This window comes from Ipomoea nil, unplaced genomic scaffold (genome assembly GCF_001879475.1).
Source record: "Ipomoea nil cultivar Tokyo-kokei standard unplaced genomic scaffold, Asagao_1.1 scaffold2283, whole genome shotgun sequence".
NCBI lineage: Eukaryota > Viridiplantae > Streptophyta > Magnoliopsida > Solanales > Convolvulaceae > Ipomoea > Ipomoea nil.
The window spans coordinates 862,967-885,021 of NW_017618711.1; the positions used below are offsets into that span (position 1 = coordinate 862,967).

At 36.2% G+C, this 22,055-nt stretch overlaps 3 protein-coding genes across 5 annotated transcripts; 2 read left to right on the top strand and 1 right to left on the bottom strand.

Annotated features, from left to right (window-relative positions):
• Nucleotides 1–3,171: 3,171 nt before the first annotated feature.
• On the top strand, nucleotides 3,172–7,116 carry LOC109151086. 2 transcript variants are annotated; one of them, XM_019298998.1, is made up of 6 exons: nucleotides 3,172–3,728; nucleotides 3,856–3,917; nucleotides 4,188–5,517; nucleotides 5,551–5,972; nucleotides 6,116–6,236; nucleotides 6,330–7,116. In XM_019298998.1, exons 1-6 carry the CDS (start codon nucleotides 3,572–3,574, stop codon nucleotides 7,028–7,030), a joined length of 2,793 nt encoding a protein of 930 aa, XP_019154543.1. In that variant the 5' UTR covers nucleotides 3,172–3,571; the 3' UTR covers nucleotides 7,031–7,116. The 2 variants fall into 2 exon arrangements, with proteins under 2 accessions (XP_019154543.1, XP_019154542.1); XM_019298997.1 differs by having other exon boundaries at nucleotides 4,188–5,972.
• A 411-nt stretch (nucleotides 7,117–7,527) lies between these two features.
• LOC109151268 (chloroplastic group IIA intron splicing facilitator CRS1, chloroplastic) lies at nucleotides 7,528–12,422 on the top strand. 2 transcript variants are annotated; one of them, XM_019299187.1, is made up of 12 exons: nucleotides 7,528–8,138; nucleotides 8,169–8,486; nucleotides 8,570–8,972; nucleotides 9,065–9,195; nucleotides 9,308–9,655; nucleotides 9,736–9,892; nucleotides 10,054–10,343; nucleotides 10,446–10,505; nucleotides 10,623–11,322; nucleotides 11,406–11,529; nucleotides 11,675–11,751; nucleotides 11,877–12,422. In XM_019299187.1, exons 1-9 carry the CDS (start codon nucleotides 7,629–7,631, stop codon nucleotides 10,704–10,706), a joined length of 2,301 nt encoding a protein of 766 aa, XP_019154732.1. In that variant the 5' UTR covers nucleotides 7,528–7,628; the 3' UTR covers nucleotides 10,707–11,322; nucleotides 11,406–11,529; nucleotides 11,675–11,751; nucleotides 11,877–12,422. The 2 variants fall into 2 exon arrangements, with proteins under 2 accessions (XP_019154732.1, XP_019154731.1); XM_019299186.1 differs by lacking the exon at nucleotides 11,675–11,751.
• On the bottom strand, nucleotides 10,792–13,904 carry LOC109151141 (LEAF RUST 10 DISEASE-RESISTANCE LOCUS RECEPTOR-LIKE PROTEIN KINASE-like 2.4). The gene is made up of 3 exons (XM_019299058.1): nucleotides 12,833–13,904; nucleotides 10,841–11,808; nucleotides 10,792–10,809 (listed from the first exon to the last, which is right to left on the bottom strand). Exons 1-3 carry the CDS (start codon nucleotides 13,902–13,904, stop codon nucleotides 10,792–10,794), a joined length of 2,058 nt encoding a protein of 685 aa, XP_019154603.1.
• Nucleotides 13,905–22,055: the final 8,151 nt, after the last annotated feature.

Genomic DNA, 22,055 nt, shown 5'->3' on the forward strand with positions numbered 1-22,055 from the left:
TGATAATCGAATTGTATAAAAATTTATCAATTAAACCCTTTCATGGACTAAATTAACGAAATTTTAAAAATCATGTTGGTCCCTGAAAAGGTTTAATTGACGAAATTTTAAACAAGGATCAAATTAGCTAAAATTTAAAACTATGAACTATATTGACAATTAGAAAACAATTGGAGGACCAAAATGGGGATTAATTCTTTACAATATAGGGAAAATGGCGAGTTTGGTCCTGAGTTATAATGGTAGTGACGGCTCAGTCCCTGAGTTATGATCGGTTCCATTTTTAGTCCCTCAGTTATGAGCGAAGCGGCGCATTTGGTCCCTGACCGTTAAAACTGACGGAAAAATTTAAAAATATTTAAAATTTTAGGGGTAAACTACGAAATTCACATTTTATTCACTTTCTTATATTGAAACCACTTTTGCAACATTATTTTCAACTTCCTAGCATTGTATTTCAAGGTTCTTCAATTCCAAAAGCAATTCAATAATCTTCTTAGGGGACTTGTTAGTAACTTGAGTCTCGTATAAGGAACTTATGACTCAGTACAAACAAGAGAACACTTGATCATTGACTTCAAGCATGTAAAACACACCATCCAAGTTTTTGATTTCCCTTACTAAACATAATGGTAATCAAATCATAACTTTTGAAAATACAAAATATCAAATTTCTCAGTTATTCTTATGACAAATTCACCAAGGGAGTAACTTGAGATTTTTAATACGTAAAATTCTTTCGTAAACTCTGCAGTAACTTAATCAAGAATTGTATATCCTGACAATATTTGAAAATTATATTATATATATATCCATCACTTCATCTGTCTTCTTAAAAACCAGAGTAATGAATGAAGAACCTAATAAGACTCAGTTATGAAAATTCTAAAAACTTTTGTAACTTTTCAAAACGACATACTAAAAATATCAACTTATTCCGTTGGTGAATTTCTCATAAAAGCAACCTGAGAAATTTGACATCATTTTGTATCTCAAAAGTTCTGGTTTGATTACCTTTGTTGCTTAGTAAATAAAATTGAAAATTGATAGAATAGTGTGTTTCACACGTCTAAAGACAATGATCAAGTGTTTCTTTGTTTGTGCTAAGTCTTAAGTTTGTTATACGAGAGCCAGGTTCTTAACAAGTTATACTAAAGTTATTGAAATGCTTTTAGAACTGAACAATCTTAAAATAAGAAGCTAAGAAGTGAAAAATAATGTTGTGAAAGTGATTTTGATATAAGGAGAATAAAATGTAAATTTTCTACTTTACCTCTCAAATTTTAAATATTTTTTTTTTTTTTAATTTTTCCGTTAGTTTTAACGGTCAGGGACCAAATGCACCACTTCGGTCATAACTGAGGGACTAAAAATGGATACGGTCATAACTCAGGGACTGAGTCAAAATTTGGGTATAACTCAGTGACCAAAGATATAATTTTTCCTACAATATCTACTATACTAATAAGAGCCCAAGAGAGTTAGGCCTATAATGGGTAGAAAAAATGGCGGTCACAGATTTTAATCAAATGAATGGCTCAGATTGATAAGATTTAAATTTTACACTAAAATTTCCTAAAATACCCACACACCGTTACTAATTCCGTTAAAATTTTAAGAATTGTCGTTAGTTCACCGTTAACTTACTCATTGATTTCAATAAAAAAAAAAGGTCTTAGGTTCGAACCTCATCCCAATCACTGATTGACCTTTGATTATATTCGCTACATTGTCCTTACAATGTCTTAATTCAGTGAAAAAAAATTATTCATTATCAATAAATTAATTAAGAGAAATATTTTCATTAGTTATATTGTCTTTATTTTTCTCAAATGTAAAAATTTTTACATTCAAATTCATCAATTGATTATATTCACTATATTGTCTATTATCTTTTTTGTGCACTATTTTTCTAATTAAATATCAAAGTTATAATACAAAATAATGCTATATATTTATTTACCAAGTATTTTATTAATACCATGAAAAAATATATAATTAATAAAGCCAACCATATTAACTACTTGAGAGATTTTGTGACAAAGAGAGTATTCAAATCACACAACAAATTGAAGTGAGAACTATCCTGCAATGTCCTTGTTTGACAATCAGCAGTTAGCGGATTTGACCAACGAATTTATTTAATTATTAACATTGGGTAAAAAAAATGACCGCCAAATTATTAAATCAAATGAATGGTTCAAATTGTTCAGGTTTTAATTTTTTTTAAAAATTTTTCTAATTTATCCTTAATTATATGATTATCCATTTAACTTTTCCTTTAAATACCATTAATTCACCGTTAGTCTAATTCTAATATTAACGTCTAATATAGAATTATAATTACACCATTAATCTAATTCTAATATTAAAGTCTTAATAGAACTCAACCACAAATCCTAATGTCGAAATCTCCTCAAACAATATTAGTATATATTTAATATTTTATGTCCTAATTTTTATTTGTTCTCCCTTATGTCCCGTATTTGGTTTCAACCATACCTATACAATTATTTTATTGATAATTATAATCAATCTTGACTATATTATCTTGCATTTGTAAACTTAGAATTACCTATTTAACCCGCACGGGCTTAGCTCAATGGTTTAGTGGGCAGTATTTGGGAAAAGAGACCAAGGTTTGAACCTCGGCGGCGGCATTGCGGGAATTATGTCCAAAGTGGGCAGATTCCTTGTTCGCACCGGCATTTGGTCCTGTCTGCTGAACCATTGAGTCACCGTGATTTACAACTTCCTACAATGCTCTATCGGGTCAGAGTGTGGGGGGCTCTTGGGGTAGGGGACTCAACCTTTGAGAGAAGAATTACCTATTTAAATACGAAAATTCAACCTTCAATTATCTATGCATGAACAATTTCAATATAATCTTGCCGTAATATACTTTAAAGTACTTATTTAAAAAAAAAAAAAAACATTGGACATTATCCCAATCACGCAATGCGCGTAAAAAACTAGTATAATATAAAAGTTCAATTTTAAATTTAAATGAAATATTGAATTTTAGATTCTTTGTGGTAAGAAAATATACTAAACCGGATTACCGTCTATCCGAAGTACTTGAATTCTTAAAAAGAAAATGTTAATTAGAAGTTCTGAAAAAAAAATAAAATAATAAAACGGTCTAATAATACAGGAGAAAGAAGAACAACTCCATTATCATCTTCATTTTCACCTCCACTTCCTTGAAATCCTCAAAAGAACCCCTCTGCTGAAAAGATCCACATGATTATTCTCTTTCTTTTACTGCGATTTGATGCAGTGAGGACTGTGCTTTTTACCCTGTGAACTTTTCTTGTGAAAGTCTCTTACCTTTATTCGGCATTGCACCGACACAACTATTTCCGGGAAGTATTCTTACTTCTTCAGTTCCATTTCTTGTCCTACCATAAAATGTGGCTTCTTCAGGGATATAAGACAAAGGGGTTTTGTAAATTTTCGAAATTTAGATCGATGGGTCGGTGGGATATGGTTCACTAGTGCTATTCGTGAGTGTATCAGAAGAAATTTAAGGTTTTTGGTTTCAAGTTTATTTTGCATTTTTTGGTGAGAAATGAGTGATAGAGGAGGAATGGCTGCTTCATCCTTAGCTGTAACAGAGAGGAAACCTCAGAGGACCGGCGGCTATACCGGAATTTTCTTTCAGTTGTTCGATTGGAACCGTAGATTCGCCAAGAAAAAGCTGTTTTCCAAGAAGCTACTTTCACCAGGTTGGCTATTTTAACTCTCTTTTTTTCCTTAATAGTTCATGTATTTAATGTATTATTCTGTAACTATGTGTAAGAATTAGAAACCTTAAATTGTTTTTTCGTTTATGTGTATGTTGCATTACCTTAGTTCGGTCGAAACAAGGCTCAAAGAAGTTTGGAGAAGACAAGAAGCAAGCAAAGCATAGATTGGTATGCACTTTATGAGCTAATTTTGAAAGCATAGAACTGATTCGAGGCTCTGTTTGGCATACATACATAGCTTAAAAGCCAGTAGCTATTAACTTATTTTGAAACGCTACTAAAATAAGCTATTATTTTAAGCTCTATATGTTTTATGGACAAATCTTATAGCTTATTTGTGACTTAAATAAGCTATAAGTTCTAAAATAAACTCTACCGAACAGAACTCTATAGTGTCTTTAGTTTTGGAGTCTAATGGAGTATGAATGATATATATAGATTGCTGATGAGAACAGTGGGGGCTTTCCTAATGTTAAAAACAACATGGTTTGTGAGAAGAAGCCTGATATGAGATCTCCCGGATTGGTTGCTAGGCTCATGGGGCTGGAATCGATGCCAGTAGTGCCACGGGATAGGCCAAAGAAGGTGTCGTTGGATGGAACCGTGAGTGGTAAAGGAGAGAAACTTGGTAATGATACAGACAAGTCTGGAGGGGAAGAGCAAAAGTTTGGAAAAATGGGGGCGAAGCAAGAGTTTAGGCCTCGGAAGTTTGACAATATGGGAGTGAGTGAGAGACAGCCGGTTTCTAGATTTGGAACTGAGGTATTGCAAATAAAGAGTATGTTATCGCAACCTAGGAAGAACCAAGCGAAGCTTGCTTCTCCCGTAGTGATTCCTAGGAATGTGTCAGCAAGAAACGCGTCTTGGTTGGTGGGCGCTGCAGCTAGGATATTGGAGCCCGGGCTGCAGAGGAGTAGGATGAAAACTGCATTAGCTTACACGAACACTTTGCATCGACCTAAGCAAGAGGTAGTGTCGGAGGAGGCACCAGACGTTTCAGATTGCTCTATGTACTCTATGGGCTATTCCAACCCAGTGAAACATTCTTGTAAAAATTGCGGTAATTCTCTTGACATTATTGACTATAGAGCAGATCTAGAAGAAGAACCATCCACAATTCATTCACCTCTTTCAAATTGCACCGAAACTTGTCAAGTTTCAAAAAGAAGTATGCCGAGAGAACACATATTTTCCACTCAAGAAACTGAATTCAAGAAGAAACCGACTAACGGAGGCCTAACACCAGGGCATTTGACTAGCCAAGGGCGGAAGTTACCGAATAATGGCTCATCTCTTGGTCTAATGCACAACACTCAAAAACAAATTGGAGAAATGGAAAACTGGAGGAATGGAGAAGGAAAACTGGAGAAATGGAGAAATGGAAAACTGGAAATTGAAAAACAGAGAAATGAAGTAAACGACCCCATAGTTCCTCCAAGGTTGCAATCAAGGAGTTTGCAGAGCAAAAGAGTACCCTCAACGGCTAAAGCCATCAATGAGACAACAAATTTTGTTGCAATGAACAAAAGCTTAAGTGGGCAGATCCGAACGATAGTGCCAACAAGAGCAGATATCTATAATTTTGAAACGGAGAGAAGATTTCATAATAGAAGTGATTCCTTGTCAGCAGTTCAAAAGAGAAGGTTAATGAATACTAGAGAAGATGGAAGATTTTCCTTGTTGAAAGAATCTAGTGGTGGTTCCAATTCAACGAGGCAAAAGGAAATTGTACATCCTACACGTCCTATCAATCGGTCTTGTACTGAAAGTAAATTGGCACATCCACAAGAACCTAGTGAAATTTGCAGTAGACACAAACCCAGTGACAATAAATCTCCAGTAAAACAGAAGACTAAGATGCATGCAGAAGCTACAGGAAGGATGACCAGAAATAACTCGTGTTCTGATAGTACTCCTGGAAAATTGATAATGAAGGAAAGTAATGATAGTAAATGCTCTCGTAAACCCTTTGCTTTGAGGGGAGACAGATTGGGTGAAATTCTGGAGCAGAAGCTGAAGGAACTGACTTGCCATGAGGACGAGTTTGCTGCAGGAGTCACTACACCAAGAAAAACTACTGCTGTGATTCTTCAGGAACTAATTTCGGCATTAACAGAAGAGACACAACTTCATTGGGATGATTTTTCGGATAAATCTAACAGGGAAAGTGGTCTTAGTCATCCTACAAACATGTCACGTGAAAATGCTTCCAGAAAAGTCCAGGTGAGTGTTGTTCTTGGGTTATTTTAAGCCAATTTTCCCAACATTTATAAATTGTTAATGGTATTGATGGATTACTCAGTTCATATTTCAGTACTAGTTACTCATACAGCTTTTCAAATATTCAATTCTTTGTGTGTGCCCAGGCCAAAGAGAAGTCAGCCACAGATTCACGTGATATTGATCACTTCAGCCCGGGAACTGTTCTTGAAGATCCATTTTCTTCAAACGACAGTTGCTTCTCCAGCAGTCTCGATGAATGTTCAAGTACGAACTGTTCTTCATATTTGCAATATTTAAAGATTCTATACCTCACCATTATAAAGTCTATAACTTTTGCTTCCCATGTTCAATTTCTAGGGGATAAATCGATCGTTGAATCTATAGATTTCTACCACGATGAATCACGTTCATCAGATCCCAAGGCAGATCATCTGGTCTCCGCATCCCATTCAACCACAGGGGTTGCTGACCTTGTTAACAATATTCCCGAAGTTCTACAAAAAATCAATCTTTCTCACGGGCATTTGAAAGGCAGCAAGCTAAGCCATGCAAAGGAGGTACTTTTGAACGCTGAACTAATGCTTGGAAATGCAGCTTGGTGCAATCCTGCTATAGATAAAGGCTTTTCTGCAACACACTTTCTCATTTATGAACTCGAAACGCTGGAAAATGCTATATGTATGAGCTTCAACGCGTTTCTTGGTTTTGAGGATGCCAAACATGAGGACCGACTTAGAGTATTTATGTTCGATTATGTTCTGGAGTATCTAGACTCAAAATTTAGTCGATACTCTGAATCGGGTTTCAGAGCCTGGACGAATCTACTGCCTTGTTTGAACACAGAGATGCTGGTATCTGAGATACTCAAGGAGTTGAAAATGTGGATGGGATTAGCTGGGTTGGTCCCTGATGAACTAATAGAATGGGACATGAGTCATTGTTTGGGTAAATGGACTGACTTTGAGATAGAATTATATGAGAATGGTGTTGAAATTGATAGGGATATCCTCCATAGTTTGGTAGATGAAGTTGTATTAGACCTTTGTCTTGCACTCTGAGCCAGCTTCAAGTGATCCCTATCCTTGTACAAAATTTAATTACTTTGATTTGATATTTATTTAATTTATTAACTTTAGTTGTTTTACTTGGCCATTTTGCATTATAAGCTTGAATGTTCAGTGGTCATATTAAGTAATGTATGAAAAAGTGATATAAAGACTACCCTTATACAATAATAATAACAATAAAAACCAAAGGTAGTAGTATCATTTGATCTAATTTTCCTTTCTCAAATTCATTGCATTGCACCTCATAAATTACAATTCAGCAAAAGGAAAAATTGTAATTCCCTCTAACCAAACACTGTAATTCAGGCCTCTATTGAATTACAATCAAATTACATATAACCAAACGCCCTGTTAAATTTTAATTAAGGGTTGCCAAACAAGGAAAATAATATTTTTCAGACTTTTAGCAAAACAAAAAAGTGAGGGGCTGTTGTGCAGAGTAAGCATGTTCAGCTGAGTATGCGAATGCGATAAGTCTTTCGTGGACGTTCTTGATTTTTACAGTACTATTTTCGAAAGCTTAAATGAAGAAATTCTAAATTCAGATACCCATATATGAAAATCTTGAGCTATATCCTTGGAAGATTCCATGTCTGCAAATCTTTCTTTCTGCGCTCAATCAAGCACCCTCAACTTTCCGTATAATCCCGTCTTGAACCGCAAACCAATTCTCCATTTCTTGTTTCCAAAAGCTAAAATCATTGCCAGCTCCGACCACCCTACCCCCAACGTTGGCATTGATCCTAAAAAACAAGAAACTAATCATTCCAATTCAGCTATCAAAGCACCCACGGCTCCGTGGATGAAGGGTCCGCTTCTCGTGGAACCCAATCAGGTCATGCGCTTCTCGAAACGGAGGAGGAGTAGGAAAGACTCCACCTTTATCCAAAACGAAACCCCGGATAAGGCATTGACGAGTAAGGTGAGTGGAGGAAGAGGCAAGAAAGCGATGAAGAAGATTTTTCACCGCATTGAGAAACTTCAAGAAACTGTTGACTTGGAAGAGGAGAGTTGGGAAACTGAGGAAAAGGGAAAGTTCAAATTTACACCCGGAGCTTTGTGGGGAGATAAAGATTCAGACTTTGAGGAGGAAGTGGAGGAAATGGTGGATGTTCCTCCAACTTTGGAGGAGATTAGCCATGGAGGGAGTGAAGTAAAAGGGATTAGGAGAATGCCATGGCAGAGAGAGGAGGAGGGGATTGTGATTAAGAGAATGAACACAGAAAAGGCAATGACGGCTGCTGAGGCGATTCTTGATCGAGAATTTCTTGAAAGTTTGAGGGATAAGGCTGAGAGGATGAGAAAATGGGTGAAGGTTAACAAGGCTGGAGTGACTCATGATGTTGTTAATCAAGTCCGCTTGATTTGGAGGACTGATGAACTTGCCATGCTCAAGTTTGATGTGCCTTTATGTCGAAACATGGCTAGGGCTCGCGAAATTGTTGAGGTTGTAGTTCTTATAATGTCTAATACTATTATTCTGCTGAGATCTCATTTATAATTCTTTTCTGCTGATATGTTTATAAGCAGATGAAAACTGGGGGCCTTGTTGTTTGGAGTAAGAAAGATGCTCTGGTTGTTTATAGAGGGCACAATTATCAGCTAGGGTTCTATGCTTCTCCAAAGAAAAGTCGCAATCTTGTTGATGATGGACAGAATTCTTCATTGAGTGGTGAAGAGGAGAGTGTATCAATTGATGGATCACTCTATGAACGAGAAGCTGACAGATTGTTGGATGGTTTAGGGCCTCGTTTTGTTGATTGGTGGTATCCAAAGCCTTTGCCAGTGGATGCTGATTTGCTTCCCGAAGTGGTTCCGGGATTCAGGCCACCACTTAGGCGTTGCCCACCAGATGTTAGACCAAAGCTGACGGATCATGAGCTAACGTACTTGAGGAAGCTTGCTCGTCCTTTGCCAACTCATTTTGTGCTCGGTATTTCGTTCTTGCTTTTGTAATTTGTGGCATGTTAAAGTTAGAGTGGTTTGTTGTTCGAGTCTGACTATTTTATTGCCATGTAACCTCAGCGAGAAATAGAAAACTCCAAGGATTGGCTGAAGCAGTGGTTAAATTGTGGGAGAAATGTCATATCGCAAAAATTGCTTTGAAATGGGGAGTCCCAAACACAGACAATGAGCAAATGGCAAGCGAACTCAAGGTAAGTGGTATTCATGATTGAAACGGCCTATCTAATTTCATAGTCGCTATTGATAGCAATTGTAGATTTTAGTCTAACTGGTGTTTAATGAAATCCTCTGGTTGTTATGCAGAGACTCACTGGAGGAATTATTCTATTACGTAATAAATTCCTTATAATCCTATATCGAGGGAAGGACTTTCTTCCTTCTCAAGTGGCAACACTAGTGGCAGAGAGAGAAGCATTACTTATGAGACATCAATTTCATGAAGAATCTGCTCGGCTAGAAACAACTGAAATCTTTTCTGCAACATATGAAACTTCAGTGAACTCTGACATACTTGGAACTTTGTCAGAATTCCAGCTTTTCACAGATTATGCAAAACAGGAAGTTAGAAACGATGAGGTGAAGGTTCAGATGGAGACTCAAAAGGCTGGATTGGAAAAAGAACTGAGAAATCAAGAGTGGAAGCTTTTCATGGTAAGATATTACCTCTTGACCTTTTCCCTTTGTGTATGGTTGCTGTGGAATGAAAGATTTGTTTCTACTTGGTTTCACAGCTCAAAAAGAAGATAGAAACATCAGAAAAGGTATTAGAAAAGTTGGATTCTGCATGGGAACCTTCACAGCAGGATGACGATAAGGAAATAATAACAGAAGAGGAAAAGGAATGCCTGCGAAGTATAGGATTAAAGATGGATGGAAGTTTGGTCCTTGGTAATAACAAGCAAGAGTCTTTTTCTGCCATTTTCACATATCCATTATTGAGTTTAAATTGATCATAATAGACTCAACTCTACTGTAAACTTATTGTCCATTCTTGATAAAATATTTCCAAAATTTTAGTTTTATTGTGATGACTGCAAATTTTCCTTCAGGAAGGCGTGGTGTTTATGGTGGTGTAATTGAAGGTTTGCATCAGCACTGGAAGCACAGGGAAGTTGCGAAAGTTATCACAATGCAGAAAACATTTTCTCAAGTTCTTCAAACTGCACAGTTTCTCGAGGTAGAAAGTGGTGGGGTTCTGGTTTCTATAGACAAACTTAAAGAAGGCCATGCTATAATATTATATCGTGGGAAAAACTATAAACGTCCAAAGTTGGCACCTCAAAATCTTCTTACTAAAAGAGAAGCATTGTTCAAGTCACTTGAAATGCAGAGACTTGGAGTAAGTATATCTATTTCAAATACTTCGTTAGAGGTACTCTGAAAGATTTAAACGGTTTTGTCAGTACTAGAGCTAAGATTGTTTCGTCTTTTTCTATTTCAGTCATTGAAGTTTTATGCAAATCAGAAAGAGCAGGCTATCTTGGATTTAAAGCGCAAACTGGTATTCCTCTCTATCTCTAACTTGTTCAAGACATTTACAACATTTTGATTAAAAAACAAAACAAAATGCACTTCAAATAAGGAAAAAAGCTAACTTGAATAAAATTATGATTTCCAGCAATGGTTAGGAGAAAACAACAGGAAGGAAGACCCTTTCTTGCATCAAATTTCTGTGGTAACTGATGATGTAGAGAACAGCTGAGGGAACTCGGTTGGAGGACAGAAAACTGGTTTGGGTGGAATCTGCAAGGAGCCAATGCTTCCCTCCAACATCTCCACCACTCTTCTTATGGAAGGGCGGTCTGCTGGATTTGTTTGGATGCACCACAAACTAACCAAGATCATCTTCATTGCCATTTCTTTATCCTCCTCATCTGTGATGCCTTCAAGACTGAAATCAAATCCTTGCTCCAGATGCTCATATATCCAATCCGGGAAACACGAGTCACTTGTCTGATCCGTGTCTGCTTTCTCCCTTACTCCAGCCATGTCAATAACAGTCATGCCATAGCTATAAACATCAGATTTGTGCGAGACACTTCCAATGCTTCTGAAGAAAACTTCTGGGGCCATGTATCCTATTGTTCCTCTACCAAACGTTGATAGAGATACAATGCTCTCCTTTTTCTTGCACAGTTTTGCCAGGCCGAAATCAGAGATTTTGGGGGTGAAATCCTTGTCCAAAAGAATGTTGTTAGGTTTAATGTCAGAGTGCATGATTCTTGTGTTACAACCTCCGTGCAAATATTCTAGTCCTCGGGCAATGCCAATTGCAATCCGGTACAATGTCTTCCACTCCAACCGACAACTCTTATCTGGTGATTCCTTGTTGTCTATGTACTTGTCTAATGATCCATTCGGCATGAATTCATATATCAACGCTCTTTTCCTCTGATAACAGAATCCTACAAGAGTAACTATGTTCATGTGGGAAGTTCGACAAATGCTAGCAACTTCATTGATGAAATCTTCTCCATTACCCTTTGCGTTGGTCAATAGCTTCACAGCTACTGGGCACCCATCAGGTAACTTTCCTCGGTATACACTACCAAAACCCCCTTCTCCTATTTTGTCATTGAATGAATTGGTCATCTTCTTTATATCGGAATAAGTATATAGCTTGGTAGCATGAAATTCATTAGCCCTTATGAATGCTTCAATGTTTTCCAGCTTTTCATCTCCCCTTCTCCAGAAACTTCTCCTTTTGAGAAAGCAGATTGTAAGCACTGAAGTTAGTATTACTCCAAGTAAGCCAAACATGGGAACTGCAATTTTCACACCAGTGCTAAGCCCTTTTTTAGATTCTGCAAGAGGAAATAAATGTTAAAATGTTTGCAAAAGACTGATGTTTTGGTCACTATTTGAATTGTAGTTGAAGAGGTTAAAGGCCAAGGATGTTGTGGATAGATATCGCGGTGACTGTTAGTGCTGCATTGCTGATGTTGAAGATTATTTCTATGTTCTTGATTGGATAGTTATGTATGGGGCTAAGGGTGCCATTACAGCAATCTAGTTGAAAGCCAGGATAATTGCAGCAGCAGAAGATAGGGCTATGAAGAAAAATTTGAGACGAACATTAGAATGCATCTTTCAGGGGCAAGAAGAAACAAGATTTGACCTGCCTCAAATGTTGAAATGTACTTGAAGATGAAACTTTAAAATCTCAGAGAGCTGAAATTTCAAGAAACCTCAGTTTTTTATTTTTATTTGTTTTGACGAGGAAAACTCACAGCCACTACCTGTGAGTGTGTATCGAGTAAACCTCACATTGTGAACCTAGCCGGAAAAGGACCTGAGAGTAAAACTTACAATTTTATAGTTACCAAGCCAACAGTCTGACCAACTTGGCTGAGTTGCCTCAGAAACTCAACCAAAATCACAATATTATAGACTATTTGAGAAACTTAGTTCTATATTTCCTAGATTTAACTTGATCTGAAAATTTTAAAATTTTGTCAGCTTGTGAACACATGGATGGAAAGTTAGACAAGAAATCTAGTGCCATTGGGCACTAACCATTACAAAATAAAGATGATTTTTGGGAGTAACAAGGAAAACCTGTAGCCACTATTCATGTGTGTGTACAGAGTAAATCTCATCTTGTGATTTTAATCGGCAAAGAACTACAATGAGGTAAACCAGTCAAGGTCTGCAAAGAACTACAAAGAAGTAAACTAGTCTAGGTTGCACATATTTAACTGACTCAAACCAAAATAGCTGAGATTCAAACTCGTGACCTTGTGGTTAGTGGTTAAAGTTTGTATTTTTATTTTTTTAGTCATCTTGGATGGGATTTTATTGCAGCATGGAGAAGGGAAGGAAGCATACCAATGGTACCATTGCTATAAGTATTAGCCTGACTGTGAATGCGAGTGCAGATCGATGAAGAAGAAGTTCCATTAACACAGAAGCAAACAAATTCCGATGAATTCATCCCACCGGAACCGCATCGTCCCCCTGATCTCACGCACTCCTTGCATATCTCATCATTTGCCTTCCACTGCACTGGAAAACCACTAGCAATGGAGCTTCTCACCACCTCCTCAGAAAATCTGGAAGCTTCACCTAAAACCTCAAAACCCCCTTCATCCACAGTAGCAGAGATCTCATTCCCGCACGTTATATCCACCAACAAATCCGTAACGGGCGACGCCCCGAGCCCAAATCCATTCAAGCTGGAATTGCCTTCACTGCAGTTGAAGATGCCGCCGGGAACTGAACCAAACGCCGCACGGGTTGTGCCGTTGCAAGCCGAGCCGCCGGGATTGCCTTCACTGCAGTCGTATTTGAAGACGATGTTGCAATCGTCTCCACTGCAGTTGAAGATGCCGGGAACTACTGAACCAAAGTTACCAAACGATGAATGGCTTGTTGTGGCGTTGCAATCCAAGCCCAGATTATTGGCTTCACTGTAGTTCAAGACTGAGAAGTGGTAGGAAATTCGACCAATTGAGACGCGGTTTTTGATGGCGCAACCGTAGAACAGAGTGATGTTGTGATAGCCAGAAGGGACGTAGGTGAAGAGGTTGAAGTCCAAGGATGAGTTTTGAAGATGCAAGGGACAAATGTTGTTGTTTAACAGATCATCTCTGGCAATATTGGCTGTCTGGGAATGGTTGGTGATGTTAAAGATTCTGTACTGCACTGACCGGATTGTGATCTCCGGGAACTCGTTACGGCAGTTCAACTCGAAACCTGGGTGGCCGCAGAATGCCGGGCGGCTTCCTCCCCAGAAAGGGTAGCCTATGTTTTCAATATTGGCGCAGTTGAATGGCTCGCCGCAGGTTACATACTCACCAGGACTGCTATAATTATTTTGACAGAAAGTTGCAGGCGCCTGGATCAAGATGAGGATTGTGATGATTGAGAGCAATGGTTTAATACTAAGATTAGAACCCATTTTTCACAGAGAGGTTGGCTATGGCTCTGACCATGAAACTGTTAATCATCTATGATGCTGCATTGAATCAACTTGAAGGCCCAACTGCTGAGAGTCTTCATTTCTTGACTTACGGGACAAGCCAGTCTTCATTGACTTTGAGGTCAATAGGTCAATGCCAATGCTTAAATGTTTTCTTGGCCCCACACTCCTGTCTGACAGAACATGTGCCTTAACTCAGTGACTTAGCAGACATGACCAAATCGAAATTTAATAAGGAGAACAAGAAACACACCCCCCAACGAGGCATTTTACTGAAATTTATAATTTTAAAAAGTACGGCTTGTAAAGTCAAACATTAAATTCTGAATGGATAAATTTTTTTTCCCACAGTAACCAACAATTTCCCATGTATAATCATCTATTCACTATAAAATTTGTTTTACCACAATAAGTTTCAAAAATTAATTATACAAAAAAAGAAAAAAACAATAGGGGTTGAGCCTCCCAGGGAGGTGTGATGTTTGGGAAAATAAGAAAAACGCCTCCATGAGATCGCATGTTGGAATTTCATTCTTCTCAGTTCTCACTGACTAATGAGGGGGGGGGGGGGGGGGGGGGGGCAACGAAATATTTTATGCTACCATAAAAAAAACAGAATATTCATATCAACAAAGAATTTTTATAGTTTAGATATTTAATTTTTTGATGGCAACTGTATAATATAACAATTATCAATTGCACATTTTTATGGTGGTCAAATATGTTAGTTTGCAATGCCTCCCAACTCTATTAACAAATCCTACACAGACTGTCATTCCACTTGATGTGCATAATGGATTTGATGTCGTAGTACTTATGATACAACATGCAATGGGTCTAAGTTCTAAACACTGCGTAGAAATAACCAGAAGATTGATCTTCGACACTCCAATGGGTCATATCCATAGCGCATACCGCATTGAACACTGGAAGAGTGGCAATACTTCATACAACAAACGTCATGTCTTGGTGAATTGCATGATTATGTTACCCCAGAAGTAAATGTTGTGCCACAAATTCCAAATGCTGCAGCATTTGGTGCATACGAAGAGTATGCTGATTTTAGTAACTTTGGTGCTTCAATCGCCCAACATCATGTTAGTAGTGCTAGCACTTCTTTGCCAACAACATCTCACCTAGTTGAATTGTCGGAGAGTACGAATTCAGAACACGAAGAGATACTCTCACAAAGTTTAGATAGTTTGGATGAAGAAGATACAAATGACCATTTTTCATTCGACTTCGGGTCATTTCTGGAAACACATGAAATTAGTTTTGAAGATGAGCGATGACAAGGAAAAAGGGTTGATGATTCTGAAATTACTTACTATCATGCTCTAGTTTCATTTAATACCGGCTATAGTCAACAAGACGATGATGAATCAATGTTGTCGTACGACCCGACAACAAATGTGCTCAAGGCCGGAGTGATTTTCACGGGGTTTGACAAGCTATACCATATTCGGCACAAAAGATAATTCAGAAAAAAGCACAAGAAAAGCACGCCGTGGCGAGTGGTGTGTTTTAATTACTATTCGGCAAAACAACCATATTTTTGGTCATTGTCTGCATGAAAATTGCAAGGGGCATTTGATGAATGGAAGATCACAAAGTACACTGGCACCCACATCTGCGAACGTGATTTCAACCATGGTGGGGTTGACAAATTAATCATAAGTAGACTAATTGCCGATTTGGTTTTTCCTTTGTGAGAGTATCTCTTTGTGCTCTGATTTTGTACTCTTCGACGATTCGACTAGGTGAGAAGTTGTTGGCAAAGACGAGCTAGTAGAAGTGTCTCCACTACTAACATGATGTTGGGCGATTGAAGCACCAAATTTACTAAAATCAGCATACTCTTTGTATGCACCAAAGGCTGCAGCATTTGAAATTTGTGGCGCAACATTTACTTCTGGGGTAACATAAACATGCAATTCACCAAGACAAGATGTTTGTTGTACGAAGTATTGCCACTTTTCCAGCGTTGCAATGCGTTATGCGCTATGGGTATGACCCATTGGAGTGTCGAAGATCAATCTTCCGATTATTTCTACGCAGTGTTCAGAACTTAGACCCATTGCATGTCGTATCACAAGTACTACAACATCAAATCCATTATGCACATCAAGTGAAATGATAGTCTGTGTAGGACTTGTATAATAGAGTTGGGAGGCATTGCAAACTGACATATTTGGCCACCCAAAAAATGTACAATTTGATAATTGTTGTATTGTATACCCTCCATCAAGAAATTTCTAAACTATAAAAATTCTTTGCTGATATTAATATTTTGTTATTTTTTAAGGTAGCATAAAATATTTCGTTGCCCATTTTATAATGTGAGAAGAATCGAATTCCAAATAACATGCATCTCATGGAGATAATTTTTTTTTTTTTTTTTTTTTTCCCAAACATCACGCCTCCTTGGAGCCCAACCCTTAGTTTTTTGTATAATTAATTTGAAACTTATTGTGGAAAAACCAATTTTATAAGGAATAGATGATTATATATGAAAAATTGTTGGTTATTATGGGAAGTTACACTGTTTTAAAGAGAAAATTACACTTTTGGTCCTATGACTATAGGGGTGGTAATTTCAGTTCGTGACTTTTAAAACTAACAAATTTAACCTTTTAGTATGCTTTTTTTCACACATTTAGTCCTTCCGGCCAATTTGTCGGTAGATTTTGACCGGAAAAACACATTCATTTGTTTATTAATTTTTTTTTTTGGGGGGGGGGGAGGGGGGGAGGTAAAATGGTCACTAATGTCTGAGATCACACTCTGTACATCTTCTTCCTTCTTAAACCAGAAAAACACATGGTCGTTTAGAGCATATTCTGGTTTGCAATCCACCTTCCAGCTCCATGAAAGTTCTTGGATAGCTCTCATGCCGGGAAACCGGCCTGCAAATCTACCCAACAAGCAGTATGTCTTGACTTCTTCAATCTCCAACACCTCATCCTTCTCAAGTTGGAAAATTTCTTCTTCAAATTCAATAAATTCCAGCCTGCAATCCTCACTCTCCATCGCATTCCCAACAACAATCGGTCTCTGAATATTCATTCTGTTGGCCGTAGCTGTGGTCTGTTTCTTGTTAACATTTTGTTTTGGAACCCACTGCAATTTTCTTGTGCCAAACACTTCATTCTTATCCGCCCCATTATCCATCGAAAAAGTATATGTCGAACCCAGCGTACGGGAGGCAGATGAGTCAACTGTGTTCCCGCCCATCTGTTGACCGTTCATGTTCACCGGAACAACTGAAGACCCTGCGATATCCCTACCTGAGAAGCCATTGTTCTCCCTCGTATTACTAGTTCCCAGATTCCGTTGGGTACCCTGAGCATTAACCACCCAGAAATCGATCGCACAACCCCTGTTCCGACATCCAAACTCACCGGAGGATTAGCAACTGTAGCAAGCTGACCAGTCGTGTTCAACACAGACCCCTGAACCCCATTCGCACCTCTACTCACCAGCGCAAAGTTATCGGACGTGTTTCCAGTCCTTAATTGACGTTTAAGGTGGACGTTATTTAAGGTGGGAAATATAAGCCACCGTTTATCCCCTTTTTTCTTAGACATTGGTGACCATTTTACCCCCTAAAAAATTAATAAACAAATGAATGTGTTTTTTTGGCGAAAATCTACCGGCAAATTAGCCAGAAGGACTTAATGGGTGAAAAAAAAGCATACTAAAAGGACTAAATCTATTAGTTTTAAAAGTCACGAACTGAAATTACCAACCCCTATAGTCATAAGCTCAAAAGTGTAATTTTCTCATGTTTTAAATTATAAAATCAAGTAACATGCCTCAATGAGAGTCATGTTTCTTGTTCTCCTTATTAAATTCTGATTTTTGTTGGAACGAAACAAACTTTATGGATAATTGATGCTCATACATAGAAAATTGTTAATTAATTAGGGAAACGAATATAATTGGAAGTTATATTTCTATTAACATCTAATATTCCAACATGGACATGAGACGTTATTTCGCCTATACCGTTAACGAAAAAAAAAATATTGTATGCAATTGTAATACATACAATATCAAATTGATACGCATGTTTTGCAGCGCCATCGTGGGTTAAATATTTACAAATGCTAGGCTCAAATGTGTTGGAGCTAATGTTTTTTCAAGACTGTCAAGGTGCCAAAGGATATACGACGGAGATCCTACATCACGGCCTACAAGTTATTATTTATCAATCACGTAACTCATTTTATTTAATTACTTTTTTCACGTGGCGGAATCGCCCTCCGTCCTGCCCTTGTGGATGGGCACCACGTGCCGCGCATGGCGGGAGACCGGCATGTGCCATGTGCTCCCTTCATCATCCTATAAAGACCGCATTAAATGCTTGAAGGAAGACTTTTGGCATCTTCAACACACTTACATTTAGCTCGTGACCCTGTGATTCATTGTCATGCTACCCAAGCCTAAAGACTTAAACTAACAAGCATACTAGAAAAAGAATCTGCTTATGGTCCGACCTTAGTACTTGTACGTATTTGTGAGGACCATTGTATACAACACATCACTCTTGTTTTTAGCTTGCAATGATCAAAAGCATTTGCCGGGTTTTACTACATGCACTATCAGTATTAAAATTACGTCGCCAGTAACAATGGTAATTATATCAATATAATTTCGTTATTATGTGTTTCTATAATTTAATACATTCAATACAGTTATCTTTGATACATTTAATACATTTTTTTTTCTAGAAAATTCCAAATTGCATGCATCGTCATCTAATGCAAAATTTGACTACAAGTGCTATTTTGCACCATGGTCGCTCGGTAGGAATTGAAGTTACCATTGAGAACAGGCACTTCACTACAAGAACGTCAAATTTCAAGATAGAGAATGATTTATATCATGGAGACATTGTACTTTTTAGACATATTGGTTTCTTCACTTTTGAAACTTTTTTCTACTATGGCTACAAAAGCGCCACCTACTTCAACGGCGAGATTAAACTGGAGCCAAATCGTTATGGGGATTACATAACATCTCGCCATTATGAACAAGGTAATATTACACTATAATCCATAAAGTATAGATTGTACACTTAACTACATGTATTAATTCATTTTTTGTTATATTTTAAACCAAATACGTGTCAAGTCGATGCTTGTTATCCCACCATCCTTGTCATTTAATAAATTACAAAGACGACACTGTTCTTGGTATATTGATTTCTCTAAACATTCAGTGGTAAAAAGCAATATACATTAATGTATACATTCAACTTTCGTCAAAACAATATTTTTATTTATTAACTTCTTCTTACATTTCTATAACATGTTGTCTTGTGTACATTTCTCAACAACTCCGACGATTCAGTGACACTTTAAAACTAATTGTTGGAAATAAAAAAAACTAGAGCTCTACTTAGATGCAACATTATTCACGCAATTGTGGAAGAAATAACAATATATTTTCAAATTGATGCAACAGATAATGTTGTATTATTCAATACACACGACAACATCGTACTAATGATGTTGATTGGTAACTGTAATGTTGAGAATATTTATCTCATGATCGGTTGGATATTACATTCATGACAATATATATGGTGAACTTGTAAAATGAATCAGAATTATGAACACAACAATTTACTACTCTTTTATTTGCAAGCATATTATTATTATATTTATTTTTAAAATTTTAAATTTTTACACAATAAGTAATATTATTTTATAAATAATTTGACTATTAATTATTTATTATTACTAAAGTAATCATAAATTATTTTATCTTATTAAATTACAACTAAAGAATAATTACTAATTTTATCTAAGTACAGAAAAATTGTACTAATAATGTAATTATTATTCATTTCATAACTTTTATGATTCTTAATAATTAAACAATTATTTTTTATTATTTAATAACACTATTTAAAAAAGGGTGATGCTATTTGCACCACCCCAAGTGAGTGTAAATAACTTTGAAATTGTAAAAAGGTGAAAATTTACAGATACATAAGTAGTGTAAATAGAAATATTAAAATTTCAACAGGGTATCTGGTCAAATGTAATTACGAGATTTCATAATAATTTTTAAAGATTAAAATGTACCGTTAATAATTTGTTAATTAAATTTTATTACTATTTTTTTTGTCTAAATGTAATAATTCACTAATTATTATGATATATTTAAGTACAATTCAATCAAATTCTACTTGAGTATTGAATAATCATTCCAATTTTTATGTGAGTCAAAATAAGGGGAATTTCATTTACACCATGCTTTGATAGGTGTGCTAGCTTTATAGGTGGTGTAAATAGAACAACTTGCTATTTGCACCACCTTCATTAAAGTTAGTTAAATATTAGAATCTAGGTGAATACATTACTGTTTGTGAGAATATTTTTTTTTAATCTTTTAATTAGTTTTATGGAATGTGCTTAGTTTTAATTCGTGTTTTTATTTAAAACATTTATTATTTATTTTTATTTCAAATTGTGATAGTATAATAATTTTGTCCATAATATTGTTTAATTATTTTGTGTAATGTTTAATGTTTAATAAATTTTAATAATAATATTAATTTAATTTTTTGTTATTCCAATATGCTTTATAACACAAATTTTTTTGTATGCATTATTTTACTTTTTATAAAAATATAATAAATTAATTTTGAATCGCAAAAACTTGTAAAAACACATTAACATCACATAACAATAAAATATAAAAAGAAAATTTCATTTAATATCAATCCAATATAACATTCTCTTGAGTACAATTAGAGCGTATATGTTCATTGTAACTATTGATTCGATTCACATATGGAGTAATCCATGCATCTGCACAATCATATTTAAAATAAGTCCATTGTAGAGCAATAATAGGCATTAGGTACCCTCCTGCCAATGTTACATTAACATAATGATTATTATTAACGTAACTAATGACAATTGCTACATGTTCGTACCAAGGTAGTGCGCTATATCGAAGCGGTAAATATGTCGTATTGTCGGTCATATTAAAAACATTTAGTATCACATTGTATCTGTGAGCAATTAGTACATATATCTCCGGCATCGCCATCTAGTGTTCAACTGGTGCACACCGATCGTGCACACCGATCTATTCAAACAAAATTCAACGAGTTATAGACGATATACCATCCTTGAGTTCCGAACATGTCGATATATTACATCTTGTGAAATTCTAGTTGTTCCATTAAATTAGATCAAATTTTGAATCATTCGTCCTCCGAAAACCAAGACAGATAGCTAGCGCTAAAAATAAACAGTTTTCGTCAAATCTCACATATTGCACTTGCATGATGAAATGATTTAATATAACCGGGAGTTGATGAATTTATGGATGTAAAAAATGTCTATCACTTGAAGTTGATGCAGCTGAACAATTATGTCTACTAGGATCTTGAGTGGGCATAATTGGATTAGTTTGAGTTTTTCTGAAAAATTTGTTCTTTGAAGTCGGACGCCCACGAATATTTATTTGCACAACTGATTCACAGATCAAAGTTATAGATGGCACAATCATCTCCCTCATGTTTCTCAATATACTGAATTTACCAGTTCTTGTTTGTTTCTTGAACTTATTCTTAAACATATGAAATTCATGCTTAAAACCGAAATCCTCATTGTTTAAGAGATGGAAGGTGATAAGTAGAGTTTTCTCTAAAATATATCAATCGAATCAAGTGGGATAGGATGATCATTGTTAAAATATGTTACCTGCTCATGTGCACATGGAAGCCCACAACTTGTGCGCAATCAACATCCACAATTTTCAAAAATAACCCGCCAGCTTTTGACCTCTCAAAGTCATTAAATATGATATTGAGTGGATGAATTGACACAAATCCACGCAATTCTTGATAATGTGAAGTGCTGAACCGATGTCAAAGGATAATTTTGTTTTGTTCAATACTTGATTTGATTGGTGTGTCTTGTGACTGAATGACTTAGGTCGATATAAACGAGACATATATGTTTCATGATACTAAGACTCAACTAATGCATTCCATGATTGTGGAATAAATCTCAATAGTTTCATCCTACAAATATCAATGTTGACTAAAAAATTTAATCACACAAAAAACATCTAATTTTTTGTGTGATTAAATTTTTTAGTCAA